This window comes from Sardina pilchardus, chromosome 4 (assembly GCF_963854185.1).
Source record: "Sardina pilchardus chromosome 4, fSarPil1.1, whole genome shotgun sequence".
Classification (NCBI taxonomy): Eukaryota; Metazoa; Chordata; class Actinopteri; order Clupeiformes; family Clupeidae; genus Sardina; species Sardina pilchardus.
In genome coordinates this window covers 27,720,922-27,741,479 of record NC_084997.1, presented here as the reverse complement: position 1 = coordinate 27,741,479, position 20,558 = coordinate 27,720,922, and the positions used below count along the sequence as shown (strand labels likewise).

The 20,558-nt window shown below is 41.6% G+C and overlaps 1 protein-coding gene across 1 annotated transcript; it reads right to left on the bottom strand.

The window, feature by feature from the left end:
- Positions 1 to 18: 18 nt before the first annotated feature.
- On the bottom strand, positions 19 to 18,867 carry LOC134078739 (E3 ubiquitin-protein ligase TRIM35-like). Its single transcript, XM_062534866.1, has 6 exons — positions 18,270 to 18,867; positions 17,407 to 17,502; positions 17,087 to 17,317; positions 8,899 to 8,921; positions 8,695 to 8,813; positions 19 to 2,645 (listed from the first exon to the last, which is right to left on the bottom strand). The coding sequence occupies exons 1-6, from the start codon at positions 18,657 to 18,659 to the stop codon at positions 2,089 to 2,091; spliced, it is 1,416 nt and encodes a 471-aa protein (XP_062390850.1). The 5' UTR covers positions 18,660 to 18,867; the 3' UTR covers positions 19 to 2,088.
- Positions 18,868 to 20,558: the final 1,691 nt, after the last annotated feature.

Sequence of the window (20,558 nt, the reverse complement as noted above, 5' to 3'; positions counted from 1 at the left end):
CAAAAGGGTTTGGTTTCTGTCTAGCAACATGTGGAGGTCGTTGTATCTTCTTGCAGATTTCTGCACAAATAGTGTAATAATAAAAATATGTTATCAGAAAGCCTAATTAGCCCATTTCACAAGATGTCGCCACTGTGTAAACTAACTTCCTCTGGAACAGCTCAGTCTACAGGAAAGACAGAAACAGGAAGATATTTTACCCTGCCAATTAAGGCATCTTTAACATCAGAACTAGGCCAGACACCTGGACACTGTGAAATGGGCTTATTGTTTAATTGTAGGATACCTTTTCTTTGTGTGTTTGTGGCCAGGTAACATTTTATGGCCTACACTTTGGCATGGTACACAGTCATGGAGCTCCCCCTTGTGGTAAGAAATGGATAAAAAATTCACCAAGGCCCAAAATGAAAGTAATCAAGCTCATTATTTCCTATTCCAGATAAGCTTACAAATATCTTCGTTTTCTTTAAATGGGATAGGAACAAACAAACAGGCAAACACCTCTGCAATGTATTTAAAAGTAAACCTTCAATTATATTAATTCACCATCATTAGATTTAATATAGCCTAATATTTCCTGCATTACAGGGCAAGCATTGAGAGCAATTTCTCTTGTATTTGTTGTCCACATGTGAGCTTCCATTTTAACTACCCACACCTTCTTCTCGATAGCGTTGGCACACAGAGCCAATACTGTTGGAATTGAAATTGTTTCATGTCACACATGTTTCATTTCCATTTTACTCTCTCCCCTGCATTAGAGCTTTTGGTCTAAATTGGGAAACAACAGACCTATAGCAACAAAAACAATACCAACTTGGATGTATAAAGTGCTTTACAAGTCAAAGCACTCAAGACTACAGTATGTGATAACTATTTGCATTTTCTGAGAAGAATATAGTATATTATAGTTGTCAACATCCCCCTTGTGTTAGTTGTTTCAGATCTTTTTCCATTTGAGAATGATTTACTGCTTGGATGTTGGTTGTATTACATTTGATACCTGAAACTGAAAGTTAGCCTATTGAAAACTATTGAAGTTTGAGTGTAATGCATGTGTAAATAAGAGTAAATAGGGAATTTGCATATGGTAACTGTAGGATCACTAAGCTAAGTGGTTATATTCCATATAGAGGTGATGAATGAAAGCTTGCATTAATTTGTTTATTTAATACTTTAATAAAAGCGCATGGCAAAAAATCAACAATAAATTGAGTGTAAGATAAGAATAAGCCTTGCATTGTGCATTGCCCAGAAAGTCCCTCGGCCTCGCGATGCAATGAATTGCTTTACGGCACTACACACATACAGTACATGTCACCAGCTAGAACATGGGAAGCGTTGGAGTTAAATTTAAATTTTGAAATATATTGGCTACTATTCCGCAAGAATTAACATTAACATGTCATGTAACATGTGAGTTAACAGTTGCAACAAATAACAGGATCAGTAGACATTCAAAGAAAATAATTTTGGTTTGATGAGGTTATAGTTATAAAATGTCTATTCAATTAAAATCACCTATGCAAAAATCCGAAATAAAGGTCTTTCTTAGTCATTGAGCCTTTCCGAAACTAATCCACCCACTCCCTCTTAGTTAAGGATGGGAAGTTCCCTCACAGCTAAATTAAGTTCCCTTGATTAGTGTGTAGGGTTATAACGCTGGTGGAAACTGGTTATTACAGGACCATGGATTTGTTTACAGGCATGTCCTACTCATGAGGAACTAACGTGACGTCCATGACTTGCCGCATTAATTATTAACACACACACTCGATGAGGGGGCATCGGTGTTCACTCGCTGTTGGAGGGTTTATACCACTACCACTTGACAGTAATTGATTTCTGATGGCCCTGCATATGGTGGACCCTCGACATGACCATGCAAACAGAGTGCAAGTGGCTAGGGAGAGGGCATAGCAAGTAGTTTTGGGAAGGCCCATTGTCTACTTGATGAAAGTTCACTCACTTCATCAGAAAATTATTTTTAGACTTTCGTATGATTGGCCTTCCCGAATATCTTACAATCACTGGTTGTCATGATGGAGGATAAAATGGTGTAATATGAGGTTTTGGGCCATCAGAACGCTACATCACGCTACACTTTTTCTGCCGAGGCTTCTTCACTTTACTGCTGATCTTCAAAGAGTGTGAAGTGGAAAAGTATGGAAAGACTGTCATTCCAACTGTGTACTGAAAACTACATAGCAGTTCACCTGGAACGCTAGAGAATGAAACCTCCCTTGTGTCACATTTCAAGTCAACTTTTATCTTCTTGAGGTTTCTAAACTTAGAGTCTAAATCAAGGGAATCAAGGGGATCTAAAGTATCTAATGTGCGTGGATATGTTCTATACATTCCATTAGCATATTGGATATACCAGCCCTGCCTAAGAGATCCGTTTCCCTTTCTCTTGACGGAATGCTCAGTCACACCTATGATCCAGGCATCACTGTCCTCAACCTCCACATCCCAGCTGTGAGTCCCTGAGTTAAAGCCTTCAGAGCCCAGGACACAAGGATACGCATCAAATCTCTCTGGGTTATCAGGAAGCTGTTGCCTCTCATCACTGAGTCTCACACTGGCCAGATCCTTTGACAGGATGAGATGTGGGTATGCAGTGTTGGGATCCAGAGTCACAGGAGCTACAGAGATTTAAAACACATGAAAATTCAGATAAGACACACATGGCAATATCATCATTGTGGGTCATGAATGGGTCCAAAAACCAAGGCATGTCAAATATGTCTGTTCTGTTCAACTTCTTTTTGCACTGTTTTCTGAATCTAGGGCCTTGTATAAAATCAGTAGGCATACAGTACACACTTGCAATAGTCAGGTCATACTGAGAACATTCTTGTATGCCATCCTACACAATTCAATCAGGCTAAGAACATTACTTTTAAGAAATGAATGGGCAAAAATGCCATTCCAATATATTACAGTACATGTTGAGAGTGTGATAACTGGGAACGTTTGAATAACAGACATATTTTATATGTGTAGTTTTGTGACCTAAACATTAAATACAAACTTTGAACAAAAACAAAACAAAACAAACAACGCTGATTTGACAGAGAATGAACCTTGTGTGTCACTTGAGCATGTATTTATTTTGTATGTTGAATTTAACTCAATGTTAACTCTCAATGTTATAAATGATGGAAACCATTGATTTGCATAGCATGACGTAACCTTCAGAGAATCTCAGCAGACTTGCACCAGTAGGCTACAAGAGATTCTCAGTCGTAGGCTCTGAAATTGCCCTGGGATAGGCGTCCGACAACAAGTTCTAGGGGCAGCAGCCGGGCCAACAGTATCATTCGGCATGATTCTTCAAACCCGGACTTGCTGAAAATAAAGCTCTCCACCCACTGTTGGTCAGTGAAGTGCGCTTCCCCATCCCCGAATCGCACCATGACACTTGTCATTTTCAGACACTGGACAGGCAACTGTGTTTTGTTCCAAGAGCATGCTTTCTTTAGCCTGGCTCCTCCTGTCTACGGCCTTCCGCTCAATTTCTTTGCCCTACAGTACTCCGTCTGGAATAGCTTGATCCGTCCTCATTTACTCCAGCAAGAGCACCTCCGCCCAACCAGCGAACAGAGGGCGTTCCTGAGAGCGATTGCATTCAGCTGCAAGCGTATCGTTATCGTTGTGTCCAGGGGGTCAAGGCCGTGTAGATTAAAGGGATATTCCGCCATTTTTGGAAATACGCTCATTTTCCACCTCCCCTCCTGCAAAACAATCTATATTTACCTTGTTCCGTTCATCCAGCCATTCTGTGAGTCTGGCGATACAACTTTTAGCTAGCATAGATCATTGAATCGGATTAGACCATTAGCTTCTCGCCTGCTAGCTTCATGTTTAAAAGTGACTAAGATTTCTGGTAATTTTCCCATTTAAAACGTGTCTCCTCTCAAGTTAGAAAGTGCAATAAGACCAACTGAAAATGAAACCTGCCATTTTTCTAGGCTGATTTGACATGGAACTACACTCTCATCTGGCGTAATAATCAAGGCAACTTGCAAACTACTGGCACTACTACTGCTTGTTGTCTATGGGGACTATTTTCAGATGCTGCGTACGATATCACTGCGCCTATGGTACGTTTGCAAGTTGCCTTGATTATTACGCCAGATGAGAGTGTAGTTCCATGTCAAATCAGCCTAGAAAAACGGCAGGTTTCATTTTCAGTTGGTCTTATTGCACTTTCTTACTTGAGAGGAGACACGTTTTAAATGGGAAAATTACCAGAAATCTTAGCAGTGTTTCCCACACATAGACAAATTTGTGGCGGTGCGCCACAGATTCAGCACCGGCCGCCACAAATTGCGTTTCGTTATTCTTTCATTTATTTATTTATTTATTCTTATTTTGAAACGCTATTGAAAAACACGCAGCATTCGTAAAGCTGAATTTCCTTTCCCTGCGCTCCCTCTCTGTCACTGGCGCATCTGTCTCTCATACACACACACACACACGCACAGCCCCTACCCTCCTGCACTGCACACCGCGGCTGTCTGTCTCCATGAAAACCAACGAGATCATCCCTGGAAGCGTGGTAGGTGGTCGCACTGATGCACCTGACGCTGCTCGGGTAGAAGCATAAAGTTCTCCCGCAACTTTTGTAGTCTATGCGTGCAACTTAATTACCAAACAGTAGAAGTAAACTCATTCTCCTTGGCCCGCTATCGTGTGCACTCAATGGACAGCCGCCCTCCACATGCACATTTAATCCAAATAAAACATTCACAATCGTGGACGCATCCATTGACGCACAGAAGACGACTAGCTAAATTAATATTCCGTTAGCATCATTAGTAGGCAATGCTGCAGACATTTGATTAAAACTCTTGCAGTCAAGTTGACTGACCAACAATGTTTTTCAACTCCAACACTTAAAAGGGCCTGTCCCAAGGAGAAAAAGTATTAGCTTACCTTGAAACTTAAACACATGTGGGGAAACTGAACAGTCCAACCAGTAGAGTATGATAAGCTTAGCCTGCTATGTTTACAATATTTTGAGGCTTCAACAAGACAGCTGAATTTAAGAAGTGGAGTTGTAATATAAATAGTAGGCTATAATCTGCATAAAGTTTGCTGTTATGAATATCAGAAATGTCAGTATAGGCCTATATAATGTAAATAATTACATAATGTGTGTGTGTTTCAAATAAAGACAAGCTTCACATCCTGGTAAAAAAAAAAAAAAAAAAAAACATTATATGAAAGGAGAGCGATAAAAAGGCGATGCAATGAAAAATATGGGTGCACCCCCCCCCCCCCCCCCCCCCCCCCGTCAGACATGGGGCGACCACCACACATTGCCTTCTAATCTGTGGGAAACACTGCTTAGTCACTTTTAAACATGAAGCTAGCAGGCGAGAAGCTAATGGTCTAATCCGATTCAATGATCTATGCTAGGCTAAAGCTAAAAGTTGTATCGCCAGACTCACAGAATGGCTGGATGAACGGGAACAAGGTAAATATCGATTGTTTTGCTCGAGGGGAGGTGGAAAATGAGCGTATTTCCAAAAATGGCGGAAAATCCCTTTAAAGGGATATTCCGCCATTTTTGGAAATACGCTCATTTTCCACCTCCCCTCGAGCAAAACAATCGATATTTACCTTGTTCCCGTTCATCCAGCCATTCTGTGAGTCTGGCGATACAACTTTTAGCTCCAGCCTAGCATAGATCATTGAATCGGATTAGACCATTAGCTTCTCGCCTGCTAGCTTCATGTTTAAAAGTGACTAAGATTTCTGATAATTTTCCCATTTAAAACGTGTCTCCTCTCAAGTTAGAAAGTGCAATAAGACCAACTGAAAATGAAACCTGGTGTTTTTCTAGGCTGATTTGACATGGAACTACACTCTCATCTGGCGTAATAATCAAGGCAACTTGCAACCTACTGGCACTACTACTGCTTGTTGTCTATGGGGACTATTTTCAGATGCTGCGTACGATATCACTGCGCCTTCAGTACGTTTGCAAGTTGCCTTGATTATTACGCCAGATGAGAGTGTAGTTCCATGTCAAATCAGCCTAGAAAAACGCCAGGTTTCATTTTCAGTTGGTCTTATTGCACTTTCTAACTTGAGAGGAGACACGTTTTAAATGGGAAAATTACCAGAAATCTTAGTCACTTTTAAACATGAAGCTAGCAGGCGAGAAGCTAATGGTCTAATCCGATTCAATGATCTATGCTAGGCTGAAGCTAAAAGTTCTATCGCCAGACTCACAGAATGGCTGGATGAACGGGAACAAGGTAAATATCGATTGTTTTGCTCGAGGGGAGGTGGAAAATGAGCGTATTTCCAAAAATGGCGGAATATCCCTTTAACTTTGGCATGTTAGCATACTCCATTTTCAAGTATGGCGCAACATGGAGCATTTAGAGCCAGCTCCGTGCATGAAAATCCGTGTTGGGCACGAACTCTCATGCGCATACATTTTGGATGGGCTGGTACCTATCCGGTGGCTACAGCCAAACGTTACTCTGTGCTGGACTCCACTCGGACTCAGGTATGCGTTCCCGGCAACTTTTTCTTCTTCTTGTTACGAAGTAAACAAGGTATGTGCATTATCACCACCCTCTGAACTGGAGGATGACTCTCTTTTTATAGAATGTTCAATAAAAATCGATGTTGGTCCATGCGTCATTTGGCGCATGTTCAGAGCCGACTGGCACTGGATCTGAGCTCCAGTGTTCAATATCCCGTTGACTATGAATTGGCCGGATTTACTAGCCTAGCCCCCGCCATTCATTTGTATGTGTATATGTATCATCAGTATACTGTATAATACCTCCATGGTTGTGTCCCCCGTGGTTAACATACGTTAGTGATTGAACTCCAATGAGCGTCCACCAACCAGGAAATTAATGTTTGCCAATGGATCTAGCCTAGGCCAGACTCTGCCAAGTCAGAAAGTGTTGGTCTCTCCAGGCTATGCTTTCTCTGGCTATAATCTGCAAGATTAGGGCCTCCTCAACATGGAGATTGCTGATTCTGGAAATTGCTTTTACAAGGACGTTTTAATCGGACTCACGGACACCAGTGGTACCCAAGGCATTACCAAAGCTAACTCCAATGCTAACCCCCCGCTGAGAACCAGGAAGCGGGGCAAAAGGGCTGGCGTTTTGGTCTGGCTGAAACGGTGAAGGCATCGTATTCCACTTCCAAGTGTCTTACTCGCCAACATCCGATCCCCCTTAAATAATGGCGATGAGCTTTCCATCCTCATCAACAGCAGATGAGTGATTGCGAATTGCTCTGCATTGTGCTTTACCGAAACTTTGCTCAATGCTATCACTGTAAAATGTAATAGCTTTCCTCAATTAGAATGTTCTAGTAAGTAGAATTCACTTTTGTGTCTTTTGTTGAGATTACTTGCATAAAATAAGTGTTTCTTAATTCTGAGGTAGAAAAGTAAATAATCAAGTAAACTATACTTGAATTTCTGAAGACGTCTGAAAGACTTAATTATTAAACATCCAGAAGACGTCCTCAGAGTAGCCAAAATGACAGAATGTCTATATTTGTCTAATTTTGGCTGTCTATAGACGTCCCGAATGGGGTCAGGCTGGACTACTGTCCCAATGTCATTTATTTAAAGCGCCCTATGTCAATGAACAGTTTGATCTCTATAACACTTTGATCTCTATGAACGCTGTTAACGTAATGAAGTGACAGCTTAGTAAATTCCACGCAATATAGCAAGGCACAGCGTTCGCATTCTGCGCATACAAAAACTCGCTATTAGCACTTTCTTAGTACATCTGGCCCTCAGTCTTATACAAAATACATGTTTATATGGTTTAGAAATAAAATTAAGCTTATAATTTCTACATTTCTTTTGTTGCCATTTTTAATGTGCCCCCCCTGGTTTAACACTGGCCCCTCCTTGGCCCCCCTAGCAAAAATTGTCTAGAACTGTCACGACCTGCAGATGGTGCTATTGAGCGAAGGGTTGAATGATACTGTCACACACACACACACACACACACACACACACACACACATACACATACACACACACACGTACACACACATACACAGATTCCACACACACACACACACACACACACACACATACACTTTTATACACAAAAGCAAACTCACACATGCACACACTCATTTATATACACATGAGCTGCAAGAGTAGGAGATACATATTGCACAAATCAAAGATACAGGAAAGTTGACAAGCGTAATTTATTTTTGTGGAGAGAATGTGCAGAACTGAGAGGCGGTCATATTGTGTACCGCTATGCGGTGCATCTAGCTTCATATATCATGCAATAAAGGCTTAACACTCTTGTGGAAATGTGGAATGAATCTGGGATACGGCTGCTAAATGCTCTTTGCAGATCTTAGCAAGATGTCTCAGATATGTCTGCCAGATGAGAAAACGCTCTCTAGAATGCATCTCTATTCTATTCTATTCTATTCTATTCTCAATTCTAGTCTAGATCTAGGCCCATAGATTAAGATCTATAAGTGGCATTGACTACATATTTGGTGTGATATATCTTGGGACAAATGGCATAATTCATAGTCCAATTGTGTTTAAAAAATATATAAATAAGTTCAACAAATATTATAAATATATGCTATAAATGTCAGATTTTCACTCAAATGACTCACATATTCTTAAATGTGTGTGTGTGTGTGCATGTGTGAACTCACTGTATTGAATAATATCCTGCATCTTCTCCCAGACTCTGAACTTCAGGTTGCCCAGGTGCTTTGCCACATCGATCAGAGCTCCTGGAATTGTTTCTGGATCCTGCAGTGTGCACTGGGCTCTGGAATAACATTCAGGAGTCAGTGCTGCTGTGGGTTTGGGTTCAGAACCACAGAGAAGAGAGAGACAGAGGGTAGATCACTCACCTTTCCACTGTGCTCTTGTAGTTCTGTTAAATCAAAGAGAAAGATGGTTTTAGAATTACACTGAACAAGATTATAAACGCAATACTTTTGTTTTTGCCCCCATTTATCATGAGCTGAACTAAAAAATGTAAGACGTTCTCTATACACAAAAGGCCTACGAGTCTTAAATGTTGTTAACAAATCTGTCTAAATCTGTACGGCACGGCATGATTATTGCACAGGTGTGCTGACCATAATAAAATGCCACTCTAAAATGTGACCCTGCAAGGCGAAACCAGTCGCTTTTGGTAACATTTTCAAAATGTAGTCCTGAGCTCACATGAACGGCCATAAACTAAGCTTGACAATGATATGTATATTGAGGGTATTGTAGAAAGTATCGCTAAAATAACTGCATCCAAAGTTGGCATGGTTCTCCCGTCACGATACGCCAGAAGAGGAGAAAATCATAAATCATAAATTGTTGCGTGCTATAGTGTGAGGGCACAGTTATTAGCCTTACGGTAGCGTGTCTTTGAAGCAGATGACTGACTATGTCAAAAATATATTGATAAGTAAAATAATGTCATATAACGTTACAGTGTCGGCTGGACTACATTTAGCAAGATAAACATAACGTCAGCCAACTCTGCACGCAGCCTAGCTGGTCAGTAGCCTATGCAGGAACATGAACTGGAGGCCAACACAAAATGCAATCAGTCAATTAACTCAATGAATGCCACACTGTTTTTGGAAGCTATGTCCCAGAGTGCCGGCAAGCTAGATCATTTTTGACTATTTTTGTAGAGCCACAGCGTATTCTATGTTATAGTTATGGACATACTGTATACTATGGCTCATTTTAAAGGTGAAACTCTGAGCTCTCAGTGGGTGAAAACCGTTTATTTCTAGGTGTCTCCACTCCTGAGAAATCCCAAGCTAAACAGTGGCTGGTTTTCATCAAAATCCCTGTTTTTCTTCTAGAAACGGAGATATAAGCCGCTTTAAGACAGACGTACATTTCTGCAATGATCACAGACTTTTTACGGAAGGGGCTTTTTTTTGCTATACTGCCTGAATTCATATGTCCGTATATCTGCCACCGGAACCTTTCCTGCTGCCGACCTATGTTGCCGCCACAGCTGCTATGTGAATGCAATCGTGGAAACTTGCACTTTTCAGTGATGATCAAGGGAAGTGTTAGCCTACGTGTATTTAAAGTGCCCTATGTCAATGAATAGAATAGAATAGAATATATACTTTTTTGATCCCGTAAGGGAAATTCAGTTCTCTGCATTTAACCCAATTTAACCGAATTAGTGAACACACAGCACACAGTGAACACACAGTGAGGTGAATCACACAACCCAGAGCAGTGAGCTGCCTGCCCAACCAGCGGCGCGCGGGGAGCAGTGAGGGGTTAGGTGCCTTGCTCAAGGGCACTTCAGCCGTGGACTGGTCGGGGATCGAAACGGCAACCCTCAGGTTACAAGCCCGAAGCCCTAACAAGTAGGCCACGGCTGCCTGAACAGTTCGATCTCTCTATAACACGCTGAAGGTAATGCAGCAAGGCTACCTCTTCCATAGCTTATAGGCTACTCCTGGGGTGGTTCTCAAACTCTCTCCTCGATCCTCGATGCTCGGTCCCACTGATCTAGGGCCTACTAACTAACACTGAATAGACTATCCCATTGTTGAGACTGCCACCTTGTGACGAACCCACAAAATTACAAAATGACCTTGTATTGACTTGACGTGCCTGATTCGACACAATTCATGCGGCAATATCAATCAAATGCTGCGTTGTGATATAATGTCCACATAAAATGTCCGGATTGTAGGATTTCATGAGTTTTCAATCGTCATCTACTTCAGTTCTCTTCATGATAGACTTCCAAAAATCACACATAAGGTGAGGTAGAGTGTCTAGTTTCGTAATTTAAAAAAAATGTTTGCCACTTTACGCTAGGGATGGCGAAAACTACAAATTTTCTTGACCGACCACCGAGCCCCACAAAGATCATTAAGGGCGGAGCAAGATACTTCATGAGAAGCCACTTCCTGGAACCCGAATCGCAAGAGGGGGGGTCAAAATCCCCCTTTATGCAGAGCAGAGGCAGCAACTGTTCCATTGAAGTCTATGGACATAGATCAGAATTTAATGTATATGCTAAGATCTCCATTCTCTAGAGTAAGGAATGTGAATTTTGGGCACGGTTTCATGACCCTCAACCCCTTCTGACCACTTCAGCTACATTTTTAGCATTTTTGAGCATTCCAGTCTGGAGAAAATCGACTTTATATCAGGTGTGCCCCTCTTGTTTACTGCTGATGTTGGCCGGTTGCTACGTACACTCTGCCTTGACAACACATTAGCCAGCCAGCTGAACCAAATCCTGATTTGTGCTAACGACGATCAGATGGCGCTGGGGTAACTTAATGAGAGCAGCGACATACATGTATTTCCATTATTCCATTGATGTTTTGATTTAATTCATTGAAAGTGTACATGCTTTGTGTGTGTTATTTTCCATATTAGAATTAATACATGTAGAAGGCTTGAAAGAGCAGCAAGATTATTTTGGAACATCATCAAGCAACTGATAGCAATTGCATTGATAATCGAGTGCTTGATTTTATACACCTGTGGAAATGGACCTGATGAAACTCATGACTACGTCAATGACACGCATGACACACCCCCTTTATGCAGAGGAAGTGATCGTTTTGCGCCCATAGACATGAACTAATACGACGTATCTTGCTACGCCTTAACCCCGCATTCACACTGTCTCCGTCCGTCAACGGATCACGGAGGTTGGATCTGCCGTATCTGTATTTGCATACACGTGATCTGATTGGCTGACGGATCCGTCGCTGCCTGAAAAGTTGAACATTTCTCAACTTTCTTGACGGAGGCAACGGAGCTGAAGCGACGGACGGACCCACAATGCATTTCGAGTCCGCCCCATGCAAAGTGAATGAGATCCGTTGACGGACGGAGACAGTGTGAATGCGGGGTAAGGATCTTTGAGCCCCATTAGCCGGTTGAAACCAGTTAACTGATTCGTTTAAAATATGCTACGCTATTTGAAATAACAGCCACGCAATTTCGCAACTCTGTTGCATCTCTCTGTCCCCCGCTCACACACAGCCCCGGCGCCGTCCTTTCACCCACGTCACTTTTTTTAAAGTCCCCTACAGCGCGAATCATGAGTCCCGCAAACCAAGGAGCTTGCAAGTAAGTGGAGGACAGATAGTTTCGAAATGGTTTGGGTACAAGGTGATCGCGTTGCAAATAAAGGCGTTTGTCTAGCGTTAGAAGCTAATTTGAAAAAGAAATTGCCGCGGCTCACTTAAGAAAATGACAGCTCCGAAGAGACGGCGCTTAGTTAGAGGAAGTGCTAACAATAATAAAGAATGATCATCATCATCACCTTATTTGTTACCATTGATGACCCTTCCTGAAATGTATATGTAATGTATTTCCAAATCTAAGCCCATCTTATGCGGAAAGTTGCCAGATTGCAACACTAACCAATGGATAAACAGGCACCTCCAGATTGCAAAAGACGCGTCAGCCAAGGCAGAGCGCTCAAACCTTGTGCCAAATGCTTTTATTGGTTTATTAAGTAGCCTAGCCTACAAGCAGGCGAGTTATGAAAAGTTTAGTGTGAGGTATGTTAACTTCACACAAAAAAGATCTTGGAATGAGATGGCTTGCTGTAGTAGCACTTAGTCCACTGTCTATAATAGCCTAATTTAGAGATCCTTTTTTTTTTTTTTTTTTTAACCGACTAGCGAAAACTTTGATCGGTTGACGTGGATACGGTCAACCATCGGTCAAACAGTCACCGGTTAACATCCCTACTTTACGCATGGGAGCTAAAAACGCAATATTACGTTGTTGGCACTCAATGAGCTAACAACCCCCCCACAGTCGAATGCATAGGCCTCTACACAGACAGCAGGGGGAGCAGAGGGTCATCACATAACATATACTTGTTGTAATAGCCTAGTTATCTGGGCCTTTTCTATATAACAAAAATGTTTTTATACTGCTTGTAGACCACAATGCCTGCTTGTACTACTAGATTGTATGCTAGCTTGAAGTTGTGTGTGAGTCGATGTGACTGTGACTTTTTTTAAGCAATAACCATGATGGTAGCCTGACTAGCCAGACCCACATCAAGATGTAGGGTCTGGGGACTCGCATAGCTCAATCAGAGAGGTGGGATAAACAGTTGTCTTTCAAATTCCCTTTCCACACAATAGGATAGCGCTAAACAAATTATCTTCCTGTTTTCAAGTAGCAGGATGCTTAACGGTCACAACTTCTGGTCGCAGGTCAGTCATCATTATGTTAAGCCCGCCTAACGACTCTATACATGATGTGATTGGCCCGGCCGTCGGATGAAATAGGCCAGCTCCATAGGAAACGGACTACCCCAGCAGAAAATTAGATTTGCTACCGCTAGGGGCGTCTACTAGATTTCTAGGCTACCATGATGGTTTAGTGGTTAGTGAGGGTGTTTTTGCATGGTAGCCCAGTCTGCTTAAATATGGTTCGAACCTTATAATGATGTATAAGGTATTGTTACAGATCATATCTGTTTACAGTATATGTTTTCTTACTTCATTATTACAGTTACAACTAAACTAAATGTGACAATTTGACATTTTATGCCAACCCACTGTTTACGATTTTGGGCTGTAGCTCTTCCCCGTGCTAACTCTGTACTGCGTGATCAACGACAAATACTTCTTCCACGGTGCAGACATCCCAAGTCTCCCGGAAGTTCCGGGAGTCTCCCTCATATCAATAGCGACTCACTGATGCCCGCAAATTACTTAAAATCTCCCGGAATCTAGAGCGAGCGGGCAAGATCGCGCACACACGACACAGACTGTGCTCAAAACCGCGCACAGCATCTGTGTAGCGCCCACACGACAGAGAGGCAGAGTGAGAGACTGTTCATGTGTGTGATAGTGTGCGTGTGTGTCTCATGAAGCATCCTGATTGGCATGTTTCGGTAAGTCAACCAATCAATTTCCAGTGTGGGCGGGATTATATCTCTTCTCCCGAACCGTATCAATAGGTTTCATTTCAAGTGCATATTATTCAGGCCGGCTACCCAGCAAACAATTAACGTTCTGCTAACTTTCACTAACGTTAGCTTTTGGTTCCCCTATGGTTCGTTTTTCAGCAACCTACTAATAACGTTTAGAGAACGTTATCTCCAGGTTGTCAAAACAAATAACGTTCCCCTAACGTTTTTACAACTAAAGAAAAAAACGTTATATTCTGGTTGAATCCCAGCAAGCAAATAACGTTAGCCGCTGGTTCTCCTGTGGTTAGTTTATCAGTAACCTTCTAATACCCTGGAGAGAACGTTAGCTCCAGGTTATCAAAGTTTCCCGAACGTTATTACAACTAAAGAAAAAAACGTTATATTCTGGTTGCATTTCTCTTTTCACACAACGTTGCTACTTAGTTGTTTTTAGGTATCTTATTTGTATAACCATATCGGTATTCTCTGGTTATGTGCGTGGGGTTGATTGATGAAAATCGCCCCAGAGTTTCTATGAGCTTCCAATTGAACACGGCCAGCAGCCACACTGCAAAGTCGGAATAATTTGTTGCAAAGTCGACATATAGCCCTATTCTATTCTTCCCCCCTCTGTTGGATTGATATTCGGCCGACCAGCCAGCCCGTCAGCTAAAGGGGCCAGCGAAGCTGAGAAACTTCCATCTCGGGTCCGTGAGTTCTGGGGTGTTGGTGTTTTAGCAGACTCAACCTCGCTAACTTTAAGACATTTGGATAACACAGAGATAAAGTTACTCACGTAGGCTGGCTGTATGGTATCGATCACATTCTTCACATCTCCATGCACTTGTTCCATTAAGTCCAACAGGCTTTAAAAAAACACTGTATAGGGTAAACCGGGTGGAAGAGCTAGCTAGCCATAGTCCCAGGCAGGCACACAACGACTTCATGCTAACTAATCTGACGAATAGTTTTGGATTAATCCATAATCGATTAGAGTGGCACCTGAAATGCATTCATGTTTTTAAAGCTTTATTTGTTATGAAAATATGATGATGAGGACTCCAATGAATTCTTTCTCAAACGTTGAGACTGCATCTTAAACAGCACAATTCCCGGGGGAGAATTGTTTTATATGAACACGTCCAAGTTATAGCCTATGTTACTGTGCTGTTCACTCAGCCTATCCCACAATTCCCAGTCCCAATTTAAAACAAAATAAACCAAAATCCATCATAATTCTGAACCGAGGACTTTTAATGGCATACGATGCAATAAAAACAGCCTGTTTTGAATGTTGAAACAGTGTGTTAGGCTAGCGCCTGCTCTGCTTATGTTTTGATCTGACTAATCGTTTATTATAGGAAAAGACACCGTAGACAAGAAAGTATTAGACCTAACCGCATTTAAATACTTAGCTGACACTAGTACATGGTAACAAGCCGTATTCGTCGCAGTTAATGGTAAGTGAATTGTCATGCGTGTATAACGTCATTGCCTTAAAGACGTTCGCTCTCCCAGGTTGCAGATAAACTGTCGCCGCAGACGGCATGTGTTCAGCGGAGCATGCCTCGGTGTCACTATAATTCTACATATTTTTTCCCCCTTTACACTTTGTTGCTGGGAGGTTAGGGGAACGTTAATGCAACCAAATATAGTAAAGTTCCCTAAAGGGTAGGAGAACGTTCTGCTAACCAAAATAAACAACCAGAAAAAAACGTAGTATTTTCGTCAAGAAAACTTTCCTGGGGAACCTTGTGGCAACTTTCGCAACTTTCAGGCAACGTTTTCCTAACCAGGAAAAAAACGTTCTAAAAACGTTCTCCTAACCAGAAATTGTTAGCTGGGTAGTTGCCAGGGCTACATGAAAACAACAAACTCCTTAGACCTGTTTAAAGTTGCAATGGAATTAGAATAAAAGCCGTTTACATTAATAGTATAAGCAGCCCATAAAGTAATCTACATATTCCTACATGATTAGAAGTGCATTGTGCTATAGCCTGTATTATTGCGTTGTCTTCCTCTTTTTTTTTGCCGGGGGGGTGGTGGTGGTGGGGGGGGGGGGGGGGGGGGGGGTAGGGATACCTCCCTGAAATGACTTTTTGCAGGTTGGGATGCCTGTCCACGGCTTAGTTGATGTATTTTCATTAAGAAAGCCAAATTTGTTTTCAATTTTCGCCGGACTTACACTTTAATTGAAGCTAACTATGGAAAGTTGCATGGTAAGATAGTACCTAAGATCACAGTATCCACTCGAAGGCAGAGGACAAAAGTTTGCAAAACGTCATGCATTTCCAATTTCTTCCTCACCCGAGAGTTTAAGGAGGTGTGATAACTCAAAATCCCCACGTTATTTTCCCATTGGAAAAATCTCAAGATACCGGATCTCCTTATATGGGCAAAGGTGGTAGCTTTTTGAAGGTGAACTTTGGAGGTCTATTTGGTATCTTAAGTCAATTTCTGAGTGACCCCACACTTTTGACCAGTAGTTTACAGTATATGCAAACTATATCATGAGATGGCACAAACTACAGCACAAATAGCACTGTAAAATTACACAGAATAAAAATACTGCCTGATCTCTAACAATCTCCCACATACAGTCATGTGCAAGTTTTTTTTTTTTTTTTTTTTTTTTTTAATATATTATGCCAAACAGAAAATGCAGCCTTGTGCATTTTAGGAAATAAATGCTTAAATTTCAAGTAAACATTCATATTGACATGGACAACATGGATAAGTATTTACACAGGGTAGTACCATAGTGGGTCAGAAGCTGGGCGAGCATGCAGCATGGGAAGTTGTGGGTTCAATACCTGGCTTCCACCATTGTGCTCTTGAGCAAGGTGTAATACAATTGACTTATGTAAGTCACTTTGGATGAAAAGTGTCTGATATTAACTCTCGTTTGTAAACAATGGTGCAATGACATGTTGACAGTTTCATTGGCTAAACTGGCAAATTGATTTTGAGATATTTTGAGCATGTTACGTGCCTTTTCAGGTTATATGCCTTTTTCCCTTTGCACACATTGTTCTGAGAAATGCATGAACTGTTTTGCAAACTTCACTGAAGATTAGAGAAATGTACCAAAGTGATTATGAAAAACTGTAACCAGACAATAACAGACATTAATGTTAGAGATGAACTGGCAATAATACCTGCAGGAATGTGACATCATCAGCTCCCATCTTCTCTGTAATGCTTCTGATGGTGTCTGAAAGAGATGAGATCTCTCTGTTCATCTTCTCAATCTTCTCCTTCATCATCTGACTCTTCTGCTTCTCTTCCTCCCTCAGTGCAGCTATCCTGGCTGCCTCTTCATCTCGTAGAAACTTGTGAAGCTTCTCAAAGTCCTGCTTGATCTGCTTCTCTGTGCGCTTGGCCTGAGTCTGGATAAACATGTGTATTGGTTATTGTATATCATCAACAAGACTCTGCGAAGTCTTTCTGTAAAGTTTGAGGTAGTTATCTTTCTCACCTTAATGTGCTTTGCTGTTTCATCACAGTCTAACTTTGCCTTTTCAAAGGCCTCAAGTTTGTTCTGTAGGGGTGGCAGTTTACTCTTCAGTTCGTCCTAGAATGAATACAAACAAATTCTTGTTGTAAGACATTATGAACTAGGAGAACATCACTTTAAAAACCCACAAATTCACACAGACACACACACGCATACTGTACGCACGCACCCACACACACAAACACACACACGTACACATGGCAAAGAGACATCCACTGCACATTTTATGAGTAGGTGTGGGTGGAGGAGTAGGTTGCAGAGAGCGAGAATATTCATTTAGATGATTTTGTAATGCGTTCCCTGGAAAAGGAACCCTTGATCCTGGTGTTGAAGCACCTTCTACTAATTTCTCTTCCAGTTGAGATACAGAACCAGAAAGAACAAACTACTAATCTAGTAATATTAAAGGCATAGAAAGTGAAACAGAGTGTGGCATGTGAAGACTGGGTAAACCTAGCCCGATCTGCCTGCGATCACAATCACAAACTGGCTTATCCACCTGGCACACCCCAAGTCATTTGAACTATGACCGTTGATCACGCCTGTTGTGCAATAGAAAATACAGAGCAGACTCCTCAGACTAATGTTCAATCTTAAAAGATTGAGCTTGGTCTGGTGATAGCCAGGCTATCATACATGGTCAATACTGGGCAGAAACCCAGGAAGAGAGTCCTACAGTAGCACCTGTGACTGCAGAATGGAAAATGCAGGCACTTCAAATACAAGAATGTCTGTAAAATGGGAAAGCAAGCCTGTACTGTGAATTACTACAGTTAAATTGAAAAAAATATTTTCAGAAAATGATACGTATACTCAACACATACCTTGCTGTCAAGTGCTGCTTCATCTATTGGGTGGAACTTATGACCAGTATGTTTTTTTGAGTCACGGCACACCACACACACAGGCTGTTGATCCTCCAGACAGAAGAGCTTGAGTTTCTCGCTGTGAAGACTACAGAGCACCTCAGACTCTGCTGAAGCTCTCTGATTTCTCTCCTGTAAGAAAGCCTCACACACATTCCTTAGAGCCAGGTTAAGTGGAGGGTCCGATGAGCTTGTTCTACGGCAGACTGGACACTCTCTGGATCCTTTGGTTTCCCAGAACCGATGCAGACAGACTTTACACACACTGTGACTACACAACATAACGACAGGATCCTTGTAGATGTCAAAGCACACAGGACAGGAGTAGTCCTCTTCTGATGAAGCCATTTCCTCCTAAATTTGACGCCTGATTAAATTTACTTTCACTTTCAGACCTTGACAAATTGTATTAGTCACATGTATCTTTCAACTCTGCCAAACTAAGACATAACAAAAAACACAAAACTGCTATTTCGAATCTTTCTCTGTAATTTGTACTTAAGAAATAATTAGGTTATTCAGTAGAGAACTAACAACAGTCTTTCTCCGTCTCTCACCTATTCCTACTTCAGACCAGGTGATTCAGAGGGAGGGGCACCAATGAAGAAGGATTCTGATTGGTCAGTCCAGTTTTGTTACATCATGGCACCAGAGAATGTCTAATAAGGGGAGAACGACCACTCGCTGAATACTTCTGCATGGTACTGCAACTAGAGGGCGATCGCGAGCAAGTGGAGAATGACTGGAGGTGAATGGAGTTTCTCCTAAAATCCACTTTTCTCTGGATATATTTTTTTGTGTAGAAATCGGAATATTGCATGTGAAAGGGGGGTCAAGGAAAATACACACGGCTGAGTATTAGATTTTTTAAGTCCCTTAATTGCTCTAAAAAGCCTTTCAAACGTGTCAATGACGTCCTTCATTAGCAGGGTGCTAGTGTGTTATGGGCAACAACGACCAAGCCTGTGAGAAACCAAAGGGCCATAAGTAATTGTTCATTCAACTTTCGACCTATAACCATATTGAGCTTGCAGAAACTAAAATCCAATCTTCGATTTTTTAATGGCAATCAGGTGAAACAGACCAATTTAGCCATCTAGCCCCATAGACCCCCATTGTTTGATCACTTGCTCGTGATCGCCCCTAGTGGAACTGCAACAGGAACTGCAGGTACAATCCAGGTACAATGGAGTTAATAGCGAGTGGACCGGCTCTCCATAAATGGGCTCTGATGGCACTGAAGTGACTAAAGTTCAAATGAAAGTATCAGAATGTGCCTGCACTTCCTGAACCAAACACAGGCTGACCCCAGATCAGTATCACACAGTGTGACCTTATAGGCTTTGCTCACCATGGCATGTACAGTAGTTCTCCCCAACAGAATGATCATGTCTCTTTGTTTTCTTTGCCGGTAGAAATATTACTATAACGGAGTACCGATGTGTTTTACAGAGAGCTTTAACATTGTGGTATACAGTACAAGGGAGAGAGGTTAATGTCTTTGTGAGAAATTTATTCCATCTCATATTGATACGCAACATTGAGAAATTAGGCTTTTAAATATGTGTTTTTTTAAATAAAGATGAAATATATTTTTTTTAAGTTGGAAGACTGTTTAAACAAGTAAAAATGGTTGCACAAAATGTTCAGGGGTTTTAGCTGTAGACTGTATTTCATCCCCAAAAAATGTTGGGTGGCACGACCATTGTTTTTCGTTTTGATCCATCGCCCCCAATAAAAAGTGTCAGCCAAATGTAATGTAATGCAACTACACCAGTAGAGGGGGACATAGGCTGATCTGGTTTTAACTTTTCTATTTTTCAATCAGAAGCCCACAGTATGGCACGGATATTCATCTACTGTCTCTAATAGTAGTGAGTGATTGAGTTTATTTCCCTGCCTTAGCTTATTTTAACTATACACAGAGGGCTCCCTCACCCTATGCCATTGGAATTTACTGCATTAATGTGTATATGAAATTGAAATGTGCATGAAATTATCATGACTTTGAACAGATGTAATTGGCTAATGACAATTCTTAACCACAAGACACTTCACAATACGTGTGAAAGTATGCTCTATATGTTTGATGTTGATGTAAAAAACAGGCCGGCCAGACCTTGCACATTCCACCCAGAACCTCACTGGCACTGCCTGAAGCCTGCTAAGGCGTGTCCTTTGGCAATATAGTCAGCAATCTGCTTTTTCCAAAGGGACAGTATGTCAGGTATTACATATTGCCACTGG